General features: G+C 41.3%; 1 protein-coding gene across 15 annotated transcripts in view; it reads left to right on the plus strand.

Moving 5' to 3' along the window:
* SYNE1 (spectrin repeat containing nuclear envelope protein 1) overlaps window positions 1-16,010 on the plus strand; it is a 663,643-nt gene that overhangs the window by 141,222 nt on the left and 506,411 nt on the right. For all 15 annotated transcript variants that reach the window (XM_077486324.1, XM_077486337.1, XM_077486323.1 and 12 more), the window contains one exon: window positions 10,477-10,538. In XM_077486324.1, coding sequence (XP_077342450.1) covers window positions 10,477-10,538 — 62 coding nt within the window. The remainder of the gene's footprint in view (window positions 1-10,476; window positions 10,539-16,010) is intronic.

A 16,010-nucleotide genomic window follows, 5' to 3' on the forward strand; every position in this document is an offset into this window, starting at 1 on the left:
ATCCCCATTGACATGAGAATGCTCGCATGTGGATGCACGGAACACCCGCGCATCCCAGTGCGGGCAAACGCGGCCCTCACATGGGCATATGTTTTAGTACGCCCATGGAAATGAAGCCTTAGTGTGATTAAAGGGAATCTCTGACATATAAAACTCAATATACATGTTACAATCTGGTTGTACAATCTCCTTTAGATCTTTTTTAGCGCAAGGGTCTGCCGGATTGGATAGTTTAGGTATGTTCTTATTTTACACAGCTTTGGTACATCCAAAGTTGGTTGTACAAAGAATGCACAGATTGTAATGTGTATGGTGACCCTAAGAAGGATGGCAGTGAAGTAATGTAGAGCAAATGCTGGAATTGCTATCAGTGTTTCTCTCTTTATGTTGCCATTAGTGAGTGAAGCAGTGGAAATTCAGCAGTCTTTTACATTTAAACCAGAGTTCCACCCAAAAGGGGAAGCTCTGCTTGTTTGCCCCTCCCCTCCGCTGTCACATTTGACATCTTTCCAGAGAGTGGGGGGAGCGAATACCTGGTTCTGTCAGCCAGAAGTTTGGCCCCACTCCTCCTTTCCCCACCGCTGGGCCATTCACAAAGCGAATCACCCTTCGTGCATGTGCAATAGGGAACCGGCTGTGAAGCCACAAGACTTCACTGCCGTTTTTTTAGCCTAGATGGCGGCAGCAGTACCTGAGAGCCCCCACCAGTGAAGACACCGCTGGATTTGTCGACAGGTAAGTGTCCTAATATTAAAAGCCAACAGCTACAGTATTTGTAGCTGCTGACTTTAATTTTTTTCTGAAGGATCCTGGAGCTCCTCTTTAAGACCTCCTTCACATGGTTGCAGTTACTTGCAGTTAGGGACAGATGTCAGAGTCTGGTTGCTGTTGACATTATACAGGCACAGACATCTATCCCTAACTGTAGGTAACTTCCTAGTGTGTGGCTACATACAAACAAAAGTGGCAGTTGTCAGCCTGTCATTATTTTATATAAGCTGAGTCACTATCAGTCTGTCCGTAGTTTATATTTGCTTACGCCTGTCATTCCTGCCATAAGAATCCACTGATGTTGCCGCTGAAAACCAGTATATGCAAATAAATGGTCGAGTGAAAGAGGCCTAAAACTAGGAGCCCATATGCCCCTAAATGCAACTACCACTCAGCACTGTGTTCAGCCTCAGCATATTTTAGCCTGTCACTGATTATGACTAGCTGCTGGCAGTGGGACTGGATGCTGCATCTGCGCCTCTCAGATGTCTGAAAACACCAGGATTTTACACTCAGAACCTAAACCGCTCATGTGCATAGGTCCTTAACATTTCGAATAAGACCCTGGATGTACAGAATTCTATTTTTCCACATTGAGGTTGAAGGGGATGCACCGCAACTGTGTGCAATGCATGTAGTTGTGGTGCAATAGTACAACATTACATCGTTAAATTAGGTGGTAAGGAGGCAATATAAGGTCTTCTTACTGCATGTCAAATGAAGAAAGGGCACCACGAGTGCTAAAGAGCCATAACTGTATCAACCACCAGATACCACCATGAAAGAGTCCACCCACAAAAGTGGACAACAATACCACAATAAAGTCAGAACCAAGACAAAGGGAGGGAAGAGAACTGATTGATTGAAGATCCAAACTGGTTTAGAATACAGATGTTGGTACCTATAAAGGAAAAACTTCAATCCCATCAGTTGCTTAAAGGAGAAGTTTAGGGTATGTAAACAAATAGGCATAATACTCATCTCCATGCTTCAGTATCGGTCTGATTCTGCAACTGTCCCCCACTGGCTCTAAGCCCGAGAACTAAACAATCACATGACTGCTGATTAATCAACTCTTGGCCCACGTACACACGGTCGGAGATTTTGCCAACCAAATCCGTCGGATTTTGCCCATCGGATTTAGTCCGACGGATTGTGTCCGAAACTGTTGCATACACACCGTCGGGCCAAGTTGGCGAAAAATCTGATCTTTCAGAACGTCATGACGTAATTTCGTTACGATGGGACTACATTCAGGCTAGTAGCCAATAGCTTTGATGTAGGAATTTGATCTGAGCATGCGTGGCACTTGGTCCGATGAAAATGCTCTACACATGATTGGATTAGGTCCGTCCGGCCCAGTTGGTCGGGAAATATTTCCAACATGTTGGAAAAGTGGGTCGGATGGAGATTCGGACGGAATCAGTCCGATGCATACCACACACAGTCGGATTATCTGACGACACGGTCCAATAAGACTCATTCCGACAGATTCTCCGACCGTGTGTACAAGGGCTCGGTCAGCTCTGAGCAGAGAGCGGTGGCTGTCAGTGCCAAAGCTCACTGGAGCGCAGGTCTGGGGAGGGGGCAGGATCGGCTGATCAGGCATCTGGGTGGATCCCGACAAAATTTTTAGGATCCTTCTGTGATCTGCCATTAGCAAAGTTTTGCCTGCTGTCAGCTGATTCTGGGTCACAGGAGAGCACAAGTAAGAGCACTCCTATGACCCATAACAGAATTATGGTCAAAAAAACCTTGGTCCTTCTTTTTTATTTCATATTCAAATTTTAGCTTGCAATCATCTTTATTTTAGGGCTGCCCAGGATCAGAGCAAAGAGGATCTTCCGGTAATATCTGTTTTCTGTAACTTCTTATCAGTGACCAGGATGTAAAGGGGGAAGGAGAACACAGGGCCTGAATGATAAATAGCACAAGCCAACAGAAAGATTTTGCAGCTTTATTATACAAATTCAATTAAAGCAATTAACCATAAAGGCAATACAAGATGGAAAGGAGGGGGTGGGTTGTGGGGGGTTGTGGGTCCCATTGGGACACTTAGTTAGCCCTGTGATCCCAGCAGGAGGCTGCTGCCAGAATAAAAGTAACAAACACAGCAGCAGCCACAGACGAGGGACACATCTTCAGAGCAAAATTTGTTTCATTGCGCAAATGTCCAAAAAAATAAAATCCTTTTTGGCCATATTTCAGCTTTAAATTGAGTTATGGGGTTTTAGCCATAGCACACGGAATAGCTGGCCATTTCTTATATCATTTTTTGGCTGAACATCTCACTAAACAAGGCTGCAGTTGTTTTTATCAAGGACGGTTATGTAATGTCTTTAACAAGAATTGGTATGTAAAACAATGACTATTTTGTCCAGCAAGTGTTCCAATTTTCTGTTCTCCAATAAAGAATTACGGCTAAGGAAAATCACTTGACTACCACCACTCCATTATTTAGGCTGAGCACTGAGGCCAGCAAGAAAATCAATAGTCACTTCTGGGGACGTCAGGGCGAGATAAAGCTTTATACGCAAGGTTAGAAGGGCACTTCCTTCTCTACTGGAACTCTGTGCTGGTTCAGTCACCGGCTATTGTGCGGGTTTATCCATCCTCTTATTTTTGTTGGAAGTGAAGCTGCACTGCAGAACTCAGAGTCGGACTGTAGGAAGAAAGTCCAAAAACTGATTTATTAATACAATGGAATATAAATTAGGTCAGGACGCATCTTATATGAAAATGCCAGCTTTTATTACTTAGGCCAACAAACACACTTGACGAGTGTAGCATGTTGTATATCTACTGTTTGTTAATCTAGTCATAGACGGCTTAAATTTTGTCTGATTGCTGCTGATTTGGCTGACATTTAAGCCATGGGTAACCCTACAAGCTACATCTGACTCAACAAATATCAATTTAAAAATCATCCAAGCCAGGTGGAAAATTGATCCTATCAGATGCAGCCACTGTTAAAAGTTTAGTTCACCTTTATAAAAAAAAACGCCTGTGCTGGTAAGGGTCGCCTGTGGATAAAAACAATTAATGGGAAAATACTGCGCTTTAAAACTAGAAAAAACAAATAATACAAATAATAATTAATAATAATAATAATTAATACTTTTTAATAATAATTTAAATAATAATTTGAATAATAATATTTATAAGAGTATCTATGAGTTGCGCATGATATTTATTCATTTATTTAATTAGTATTTATTTATTTATATAATTTTTTCATATGTTGATGAATTATATGGCATAGCATCTATTTTTATGGTGATGTTCTGTACGTTGCAGTAACATTAGTCACTTAATACAGTGGGGTGGGAGTAGTTAGATAGCGCAGCTACACTTTTTTACGTATTGATAAAAACAATTGGTGCAGCTTTGACCAAAGCTAAATAATGCTCTTGCAATAGGTGTAGGCCATTTACATACCACCCAAAGCATGTCTCAAAAAATTCATAGAGATGGCATAATCCCATCCTTGCTTGACAAAGGGGGCTGAGCCCCTGAAACACATTGCGCTGCGTTGTGAAGTTGCTTGGTCTCTCTGTAAAGGTTTGGAAACAGGAATAGGACTTTTTAGGCATCCAAGTTAAAGCACAAAGACAACTATTCTATAAACCTACAAATGGTATTATTACATGATATGTTTAAAAACAAAAAGCTGAATACAGGGAAAATATGGCCATCATATTGCAGTATGATAAATATAGAGCAAAGAACAAAACCACCACAAATTGCAAATCTTCAGCACATAACAATTGCATATACCAAAGGAATGAGCCCTAACATGTTTCAACTCTCAAGCTGTATGAGTTATCTTCAGGGTTAACGAGTTTAAAACTCTCAAGTAGTATTATTTTTCTTTAGGGGTAATGTGTTTCAACTCTCAAGGAGTATGCATTTTATTCAGGGGTTAAAGGTGGTAGGTTATATAATAATAGCAAAGTGTGTGTTAGGATGAATGCAGTCACCAATCGCAACCCCAGGGGATAGATCTGGAATAGCACAAGGAATGCCTAAAGATCCACACATGACCCAAATAATCAAAGCTTAATCATTTTGGCCCCAAAAAGGGGGAGTCAACCTATACAATGATTTTCGTGATGGGGAATTTCAAAGTTAATTGGCTTGATGAAGGAATTTTACATTGCTTGGTCTCTCTGAGTTGAATGAGATATGGCTGTAGACTCTGACGGCCATCCATCCATCTGGTGGATCTGACTTGAGTGAACAGCAGCTGCCTTATCAGGCACTCGGGATCACTGTCTACGCACTGCCTTTTCACCATTACCTGTAACCTAAGTTAAACTTAAACCTCACATGTAAGTGTGTATATTTAATAAAGTGTTGCGCATTCAATTCAGTAACTCGTGTGCCCTGCTGCTGTTTTCTGTGCAGGTAAAAACAAACTATGCAGGTTTGACTAAAGTTGGATGTTGCCATTGCTATAAGTGTAGGATATTTATTTAGCTCCCTAAGCCTATCAAAAAAACTCCCAGAGATAGCATCATCCCATCCTACCTTGTTTCTAGGATGTTGCTATCACACTCCCAGTTGATCCAAACCCCGTTGTCTGCATTCCCTCTCACCTGATGCAGTATCTCCAAGCTCAGTGATGGTGGGTGGTATCTCTGAGCTCAGATAAAGGACCAAACATGTTGGGGGTTTGACAGTTGTTCACCACCACTGTGATGGTGGGGGTGACTATTAATGGCTGGGAGTTTTTTAGTACTGTTCTAGCAATAAGGCAGGACATGATGATGCCATCTCTGGGAATTTTTGTATGGGTTTAGGGAACTACATACATTTCCTACAATTATAGCAAGGGCAATATACAACTTTAGTCAAAGCTGCACAGTTTGTTTTTACCTGCATAGGCAGTTTTTGATAATGGTGAACTAACCTTAAAGTAACGCTACACAATAGCCAGTGGAGTTTCCACCATGTACACTGTTTAGCCATATATACCCAGTTTACTGTCTAGTGCTGAAATGCCACCTGATCCACAAATTCTTTCTTGTGTAAGCCTGCTATGTGCCTAGATGTAGGAGGCCATCACGCTGTGAAATATGAGTAATAGTTAGATATGACTCAACACAGTTGCAAATTGTTATAGAATGAGTGACAGGCAAGATTTTGATATGTTAAAGCAGTGTTTAGTTCACAAGGACAACTAAATAAAAGTTTATTTTTATACCCCATTGTGCTTCAGGGCCACTTTAAAAACTATGCTGTCTATGTCTTGAAGAAGTCTTCATACAGAAGCTTGCTTTATAGCCCTGATTTACTAAAGGCATGCATGTTTACTAAGGGAAGCTGGCTCTGACTCCCTGAGGCTTCACAGCTGGCCTCACACTACATGGCGCGAGCCGTGCTCCGCTTTGTGAATGGTCCTGACCTGCATCCTTTTGGGATCTGGGACGTTAGGTGTGGCAAATTTCTGCTCAGGATCACCTAGTACAGGGGTCTCCAAACTTTCAAAGCAAAAGACCAGTATACGGTCCTTCAGACATTAGGGGGGCCGGACTGTGGCCATTAGGCATAGAAAAGGTCCCAATGCCAGTGGGAAAAAACAATGCCCTGTCTTCTGTGCCATTGGGAGAAATAGTATCCCATCACTGGTATTGGTATCATTGGTATCATTAGGCTTCATTGTTGGTGTCATTGGGAGTAATTCTCACCACCACACTCATCACATGCCTGATAAAGGGGTTCTGCGTGGTTTTGAAACATTGCAATCTGCTGTAATGATGTGATCGCTGCTTAAAAGCTCTGGACCCACTCTGGACACACTCTTGGTGTGCTGGTGACATTCTTTTGCTCTGACTTGACACGGTTCCATCCGGTGGTTGCTTCAGCTCCCACTTATATGCACGGCCATTTCTACAGGAATGTGTGCTTTGGGATTAGTGCGTTGGAAGTATTACGAGGAATTGGGCCCCATTATTGGTGTTGTTTGGAGAAATGGAACCCCATTATTGGTATCATTGGGAGGGATTGTGCCCCTTTATTGGTGTCAGTGGGGGAAATTGTGCCCCACTGTTGGTATCAGTGGATGAAATGGTGTTTCAAGGGCTGGAAAAAAGCAAGAAAAGGGCCACACAGTTTGGAGGCCACTGACCTAGAATATCGGAGCTGAAGCGAGAATGGGTATTGTACTACACATGTACATAACTTGACATTATAGATCAGTTATCAGTATCTAGAGCGGCCTTTCTCAACCTTTTCAACACAGAGGAACCCTTGAAATAGTTCTCTGGTCTCGAGGAACTCCTGCCAAAAATGTGAAACTTACAACTCATGATACATTAATGTGATGGTCAGTGAGAGGAATGGTCTTTACACTTGTGGTCATTGGGAAGAATTACCTCCTAACAGAGAGCTAAAAATATCAATGGTGTGAGTGGGAACTTATCTGAGAGGCAGAAATTGCCCAATGCTGAAGGAACCCCTAGGAACCTCTGGTGAAACCCTAGGGTTCCACGGAACCCTGGTTGAGAATCACTGATCTAGAGTATTATAGAGATTATACTATTCGGTTTTCAATTTCACCGAGCTTTTCTATTCCCACTAGAAAATGAAAACGGTAAAGGTATCAAGTCCTGCAGAATACAAGTTTTCAATGCCAGAGTTTTTGAATCTATGTCTTGGTGTATATGTTTTTCTTTTTTCTGTTCATTATACTATCTCTCACAAACCAGCAGTAATCATTATGGCTGCTTCTAAGTTTTTTTTATTTAATAGCATCTCTTGCTCTGGGGTTAAGGTTGCTGGCTGCAAGGCTCTAGATTAAATAACCAACTGGTCCCTGATGTGTAATCCCCCACCTGATTACAATTTAATTAATTAACAACACATACACTATAAGATTATCATTTATGTGCTTTGAAAACAATATAGCATAAGCTGAAATCCTCATGAAAGGAGCATATGTGTTTAGGGCTATTTTTCAGGACCTGTCACTATCAAGTGTTATGGTCAGCCTCATGTTTGCAGAAGCCTGTTCAGTGTTACATTGTATATCTCTCCTTTCTATCTCTTCTTATAAAGGAAATTCATGGGGAACAAATCAATTATTTACCAACTAATTTCTCTTCATGGAAGACTTATGAATATTTCATAGGGAAAATATTCCAGCGCTGTAGACAACGTCTATGTGGAAGTGAAGTTGTGGGGAGATCTGTAAAGCCAGGTTTATTTTACCAACAAGGATGTCTGCATCTATTTCCTGTCGAGGGAAGGAAAGACATATCACTGACAGCTTGTTCTGATGAGAGATTCATTTGTAATACACAAACATATCCGTTATAGATGTTTTGCTATGTATGACCAGTTTTAAAAATCAGAGGTTACCAGCAATAACTAAGATTCTATTAGAATCTTTAGCTGTGTCCATTTAAAGTGAACCTGTCTCGGATTGAAAAATGTCTAAGGTAACAACTCTACTAAAGAGCAAGCACGTTGTGATGCCCTCAGATACCTACAATCATCATCAGTTCAGTGTCCAGGTTTTGCTAAGCCCTTCCTGATATAAAACTTTCACTCATGCCAGTCAAATGCCAGAATCTCTACTTGTTACTGCGGCACTATTACTTGACAATTGATTAGCAGTGGAAGGGTTTGGCATCATTGGGGGGGGGGGGGGGCTAAAGCTCTGGGGCCCAACTTGCAGCCTGAGGGCCTGCATGCGGCCCATGGACCTCAGCAGTCTATAGTGGTAACATTCATTAGGGTAATTTCATTGATCTCTAACATGTTTCCAACATGTTTCCATTTTCACATTATCTTCTGCAGCATATCTCCAGCCACAAATGTAGCATGTCCACTACCTCTGACACTCATTTCTTCTATTAGGTCTGCAGGTTCTGCCAGTTCTCTCAAGCATTACATATTTTGAACATTACGTGTGGCCCTTTGCTGATGTTGGGTTGCACTTGAAGACCCCTTTATCTCATAAGACTAAAGTGTATGGCCGGGTCCTACAGTCCAAGGGCTCCACCGGGGCACATGAATTACTTTAGAGAGTAGCTGACCTACGTAAGTTATCCCCTCACCCACAAAAAGAAAAAAAGGAAACGAAAGGCGTTTGTAGCAGGGTGACACAGATGGCATAGATCCCAACTGTCCTTGTTTTTGAGGGACTGTCCCTCATTCGGAACAAAGTCCCTGTGTCCATCTTTCCTCCTCATTTGTCCCCTATTTTGGTCTGATCTGTATAGTTGTATATAAAATGCACTACGTATTTATCAAAAAAGTGTTTTACCGTGCTAAACCTTTCATCCAATTTCTAAATTGCTGCATTTGTAAACTCCAAAAGCCAATATAAAGGAATAGTAGTAGAAAAAGTACTTGTGTGTTTAAACAATCGTTTATTTTATACAATTCTCCCTTAAGGGCTGGCAGGGGGTACGTTCTATGCCTACATATTTTTGCTAATGGGTGTCCCTCATTTCCATCTCAGAAAGTTTGGAGGTATGCACATAGGAGCACCAGCTAACACTGGATATATTCATTTCAGAACAGGCAGTTCATTCTCCTCCCTAATACAACTATTAATAAACACGATAAACAGTATACAATATGATGACTATGATGTCATATGATGATGATGATGTTTGTTGCAGCTCTTATGCCAGTTTTGTATTTTATTTCTTTTAGGCTGTACAGTGGCTGTACAGCAGGAAGAGCTTACATAATCACTTTCCTGGGACCCCCTGCTGCCATGTACAGTCACCCATTGAGATAAATTAGAATAACCGGCCATACAAAGTAAAGCATCCACATTTGCTGTGAATGAACATTATCTTTGTTCGGTGCATGCGTTCATGTGCGCGCAGGTGTTCTCTGCAACCCCTAGGGCATAATTGCATACAACCCCATCTAATTCATCTTAACAGGCAGCTGTATGCAGCAACAGTGATTATGCAGACGCTGCATGCTGTACGGCCTCTGTATGACCATGTGCATGAGGCCCTAAAAAGTACCTATAAAAGCTTTTAATGTTTTTTTTTTAATGCCTACAACCTTAATAGCTAATCTTTTGGGCTCATGCACAGAGGTGCATTGGGCCATATAGCATAAAATGTATTTTATGCTATACCATATTTTGGCACCTGAGTGTAATAGGTGTTGCATACCTTCACTTGTACATATGAATTATAGAATACAGCTCTATGCAGGTATACGCAGCTCTGAGTGTAAACATGGGGTGTATATATACTTGCCTACAGTCGTTTTCTGTGATTTAACTTGTACAAATGGTTGTACTCAACATCTGTGGCTCCCGGGCTCCAAAATACCGCAACATTTTATGCTATAGGGCCCAATACAACCATGTGCATGTTTCTGTTTTTCATTATTTAAAGCATAAATCTGACAAATTCTCCATCAAAAGCAGCCATAGCCAGAAAAAGAGTTACCATTCTGCTCTGTTTATACAATTAATATACTATGAACCTGGAATAAATATGATCACATAAAAACAATGATTCCAGATGACACAGTACACTTATAATACAGGAAAGTAATTCATTTTTTTTCCCTTACAGAGCACCATTCTATGTTTTATGTGTAATCATTTATGAAGTATTGGATAATGCACATTTTCAGAAACATTGTTTGTTCTAAGGCTGAATCTGTGCTTCATTGACATTGTGTCAGTTGCTGTACTAACTCAGTATTCTTTTTCTTCCATAGATGAACAAGAAGCAGTACAAAAGAGAACCTTCACAAAATGGATCAATTCACATTTGGCTAAGGTGAACCTCTATGTACATTGATAATATGTCAGCTTACTCAGTACTTTTATAAGTTGTACTTAACTTAGTTTTAAACTGCTTTTAGTATTATTAATTATATATTTGTGTAAAGTAGAAATGTAGTGTCTTTGGGACAGGAAATTAAGAACTTGGTAGAAATTCAATGTTCTTATCACTTCCTGTGAGCTGGACAGATAGCAAAAACAATGTTATCTTTCTTTTGCAATAAAAGACAAACATTTTTGAAGTCCAGTTTGGTTGGCAACTATGGCTCAACGTGGAAGTGAATTAGGCCCCTTCCACACGGGCCAGACTCTGCTAGGATCTGTCTGCTGATCCCCAATGAGGAGGCGGATGGCTGGTCCGTCTCCGCTCCAAAGACACAAATACAGCCAACTCTCCTCTATGGGCAGACAGATCCGATTTGCTAGACAGATGTTGAACAACAATTTTTATCGGATTGGATTGGATGTTGCTAGGTGTAAACACACAAATGTCCATTTACATCAACCCCTCCATAGAGGATAATGGAGGGTCCAATCGGTCCGCCTGAAAAACTAACAGGCAAACTCTATTGGTCCACCTGTGTGAAAGGGGCCTTATTTTCAGGATTACCAGGTGAAAATAAAAGGGAAAAGACAGAAAAAGGGAAACTAATGCAGCCACCTCATCTTAGGACTGGTAAGCTGCAATAGCTGTTTTTTTGGTTTAGATGTACATAAAAATAAGTCTGCCAGTCAGATTTTGATGTGTATAATGTTAAAGTATAACTAAGGCTAAAATTCTTGTTTTAGCTTGAGTTAACGTGGCGAGGGATTAGAACACCTTTCAGGTTTTTATTGGTGTCTGTGTCCCCATTAGGGAGATTCAATTTCTCTATTTGTCCTTTTTATCGTTATCACCAAAAGTGAAAGAAAATCCCACAGTTTGGGTTATCACTAGAACAGAAATAGTGGAGAAATTTTCTAATGGGGACACTAGTTCTTATGACCCTGTTAACGACTAGGGATTCCCTTACTTTAAGAAATGAAGGGAAATCTACCCAATGGGCTACAGGGGTTGTATGCCTCCCTTAGGCCGGCCATAGATGGATGGCCTTAGATGGATGGTTTAGCAGAACATGGCCAAATTACAATTGGTCTATGAGCAGGCTGGTTGTACTGAAGTCAATCCAGCTTGTTGTTATTTTTTCACACAGTTACTTCTAGTGGCAATAGCCAGTGGTCATTGTATTCTGCCTAAGGGAGAGGCTCCCCATGTTCCCTGCTGGCAAAACACAATAGTGTTGCAGGAGGGAGTCCCCCATCAACAGTCAGTGTCGATGGGGGATCCAAATGGGGCCATGTTTCATCATATCGGCCGATATCCCTGCTATGCTCAGACGTAAAAATTTTAGCTAAAGCCTTAGCAACTCGTTTAAATAACTACATCCATAAATTAATACATCCAGATCAGTCCGGGTTTATTCCGGGCAGAACAACTAGTACTAATATTAGGAGGGTTTTTTTAAATCTACAAATACCTAGAGATAATGAAGGCCCAGTTGCCATACTGGCTTTGGACGCTACTAAAGCCTTTGACAGCCTGGAGTGGGGTTACCTCTGGGGGGTTTTGGAACGCTTTGGCTTTGGCCCCTTATTTATTCAATGGGTAAAGTTACTCTATGGGGGACCGAGGGCAAAGATTAAAATGGGGACCTTACTTTCCGAAACATTTCATTTAGAAAGAGGAACGAGACAGGGGTGTCCGTTGTCCCCCCTCCTGTTCGTATTGGCTATGGAACCCCTGGCTGTGCTGGCGAGATCGCGCCCGGACATCCAGGGATTCCGGCGCGGACCGGAGGAGGAGAAAATGGCCCTATTTGCAGACGACGTCCTGTTTTTTATTGGGGATACGGGCTCTACCCTGAACAATGTAGTGCAGTTGATGGAGGAATTCGGACAACAATCAGGCTTGGTTATTAACTGGAGCAAATCAGCCCTTATGCCATTGTCGGGGTCTGGAGGTCCAATACTATCTACGGTTTTGGGATTGGAAGTGGTGCCTAAGTTAAAATACCTGGGTATTTGGATCTCTAGAGATATAAACCAGTATGTTGAGGAGAATCTAGTACCATTACTGGCGAAGCTGAAGCAAAAGGTTGATAACTGGTGTCGCCTCCCCCTGTCTGTGGCTGGCCGCTGCAATCTAGTAAAAATGATTTGGCAGCCACAGATTCTATATATTCTTCATAATTCCCCAATCTGGATTAACCAGAAGTGGTTTACCAGACTGGAGGTGCTGATCCGTGAGTTAATATGGAGGAGGAGACAGCCTCGTATTCGACTACAGACGTTGCAGCTTTCTGCAGAAAAGGGAGGAGTAGCGATACCACACCTAAGAACATACTTTTTGTCAGCCCAGCTCCAGCATTTTACTGGGGCTGGGCTTGAAGGAGGTGGCTGCCCAAACCATAAATTGATGATCGATAAAGCATACCATAAAACATTAGCTGAAGTTTTGGAGGCCAATTCATTTGCTTGTAGGTGTCCTACTAATGTATTGGCGAGGAAAGTATGGCAGACAACCAAGCAACTCTTGGACTATGAGGGAGTGACTGAGTATACACCCTTATGGAACAATGGAGACCTGGCCGAATTAAACAGTATAGGTAGGCCATTAGAGTGGGAGAGAAGGGGGATCACTAGGTTAGTGCACCTTTACCAGGGGAGCCTTATGAAATCTTTTGAAGCCCTTCGGCAGGAATTTGGTATTTCCAATAGAACGTTCTATATATACTTACAAGTGAGACACGGGATACAAGCACAGTATCGTACACTTACCATTGAGAGGATAAAGACCCCCCTACTCCAGGAATTTCTCGATCGAAGGCAAACAAAGGGCCAGATCTCTAGGCTATATACAAAACTTAAGGATAAAGTGTTGAAAGGAGAGGGCCCTGATAAGAGTAGAAGGGGATGGGAGGCAGATTTGGGACCACTCAAGTGTGAACAATGGGATGAGACCCTAGCACAGGGGAACTTGGTATCTATTTCCCCATCACAGCGTATGTCCCATAAACTTTTTATATATAGGGCATACTATACCCCTAAAAAAATGTGGAAAATAAGTAGAAAATCTAACGGTAATTGCACCAGATGTGGGGCATTAGGGGATCTTCTCCATATGGTATGGAAGTGCCCAAAATTGTATCAGTATTGGCTAGAAATTGTACACAGAATCAACAGGATTTTCAACACCACCTTGAAACCGGAAGCTAAGACCTGTCTATTAGGGATTATGGAAGGGGGTAGAATGCTCGCTGTAACAAAGACACCTATACTGAGGTGCCTATACCAGGCCAGACGCCTAATTGCGTTGAACTGGCAGGCAACGAGTCCCCCAGTACTACAAGCATGGGTAAACGCCATAAATTCCATAATTTGGTGTGAACGAGCAATGTTTATTAGACAAAATAATATAAAAAAATTTGGAGCGTTATGGAATCCATGGTTGAGAGATATGGGTTACCCCCTGGATGAGATAGTGGATGATAGGACTTAGCGAGTATTTACTCGGTCCGGGCTTGGTGTGGTTTGAAAATCCGATGATGTCCCCCGTCCTTGTCCCCGAAGGGATTTGCCATCTTCCTAGCCGGCCAGCCTGAATTGGTCTGGCCGGAGCCGGTAGCACGTGTTCGAAGAATGGGGTTTTGGGGGGGGGGAAGCTTAGAAGGCGGGTTAGGGAAATTAGTATGGGTTACATGATTATGTCTGCGTTTTTTGATAAATTCTATGATGCAAGAATTTGTATTTTTTGCTGTTTTATATGATAATTTTTTATAATCATGTCGTATGTAAAAGAAAAATCTTTTTGAATAAAGAGTATTTAAATAAAAAAAAAACAATTGGTCTATGAGCAGGCTGGTTGTACTGAAGTCAATCCAGCTTGTTGTTATTTTTTCACACAGTTACTTCTAGTGGCAATAGCCAGTGGTCATTGTATTCTGCCTAAGGGAGAGGCTCCCCATGTTCCCTGCTGGCAAAACACAATAGTGTTGCAGGAGGGAGTCCCCCATCAACAGTCAGTGTCGATGGGGGATCCAAATGGGGCCCAAGCTATTTTCTTTCCTTCAACCTCTTGGTTGAAGGAGATAAAATTGGCTAATGCAGTGTTTCTCACCTCCAGTCCTCAAAGTGCCCTAACAGGTCATGTTTTCAGGATTTCCCTCAAATGAAACAGCTGTAGTATTTACTAAGGCAGTGAAACTGATCAAATCACCTGTGCAAAATGATGGAAAACCTGAAAACATGAGCTGTTGGGGCGCTTTGAGGACTGGAGTTGAGAAACACTAGGCTAATGTATAGCCTGCCTTACTCTATACAAAATATTTAAAAAATGTTTTGCCTTTAGTTCTACATGAACTCATCCAAGCCTTAGATTCTTATCAGCCCATCTTGCCAGCAATTTAGGCTCTAATAAAGAAGAGCCATTAAACCCCAAAAACACTTTGGCTTGTTCCTATGAATTTTTACAACTAAATAAACCCTTTCTCAGTATTTGACCTGTCACTCATTTTCTTTTTTTTTTTTCTGTGCCTCTCAGATTTCACAGAGGTGTCTTGTGCCCATGTTCTGCCAACCAGAGCCCTTATGCACTTTAATATAGTTTATATCTTGACTGTTAGATTGAGATACTCCTGGGTCCAATGTCACTAATTTCCATCTCTTAAGGTGGCAATTTATTTCTGTCTATGATACCATTAGGGAGTATTTTCTTCATGTTCTGTTCCTATGACACCATATATAATGGGGATTGTTGGCTGTCACATGGACTGGAAGACACAAACAACAATAAAAACATTGTCAGATTTTCTAACCTGTCCCAATATAGTGATTTTAGTCTTTATTTTCTTGTATTTCCTTGTAACATTTAACATACTGTATTGTGGTAAGGCTAACATGTAGGGTGTCAGGAAATTCTTCATCTTTTAAAATAAACCATGTCTGCATTAAAGTAAACTGCTAATCGAAGATATTCATTATTCAACGTAATCAATGTACAGTGATTACCTAAACCAGCCTGTAAAAGAAGATGATGTATTACCTTTCTGGAGGGCTACATAGTTACAAAATTACATGGCTACATAGTCAGTCTGGTGGAAAAAAAGACACAAGCTCATCCAGTTCAACCAATAGAAGGGGAAAAATGTATACAATCCTATATACACAATCCTATACCCAGTTGATCCAGAGAAAGGCAAAAAACCCCAATAAAGCATGATCTAATTTGCTCATGCAGGGCAAACAAAATCCTTCCCGATCCCCCAAGAGGCAATCGGATATTCTCTGGATCAACTTTACCTACACTGGGCAAAATTATAAATGCATCACTTTTGTGTTTGCCCCTATTTATCATGAGCTAACTTAAAGAACTATGACGTTTTATATGTACATAAAAAAGGCTATTTCTCTCAAATATTGTTCACAAATC

This window comes from Lithobates pipiens, unplaced genomic scaffold, assembly GCF_037356315.1.
Source record: "Lithobates pipiens isolate NorthernLeopardFrog02 unplaced genomic scaffold, aLitPip1_a1.2 Scaffold_18, whole genome shotgun sequence".
Lineage (NCBI taxonomy): Eukaryota > Metazoa > Chordata > Amphibia > Anura > Ranidae > Lithobates > Lithobates pipiens.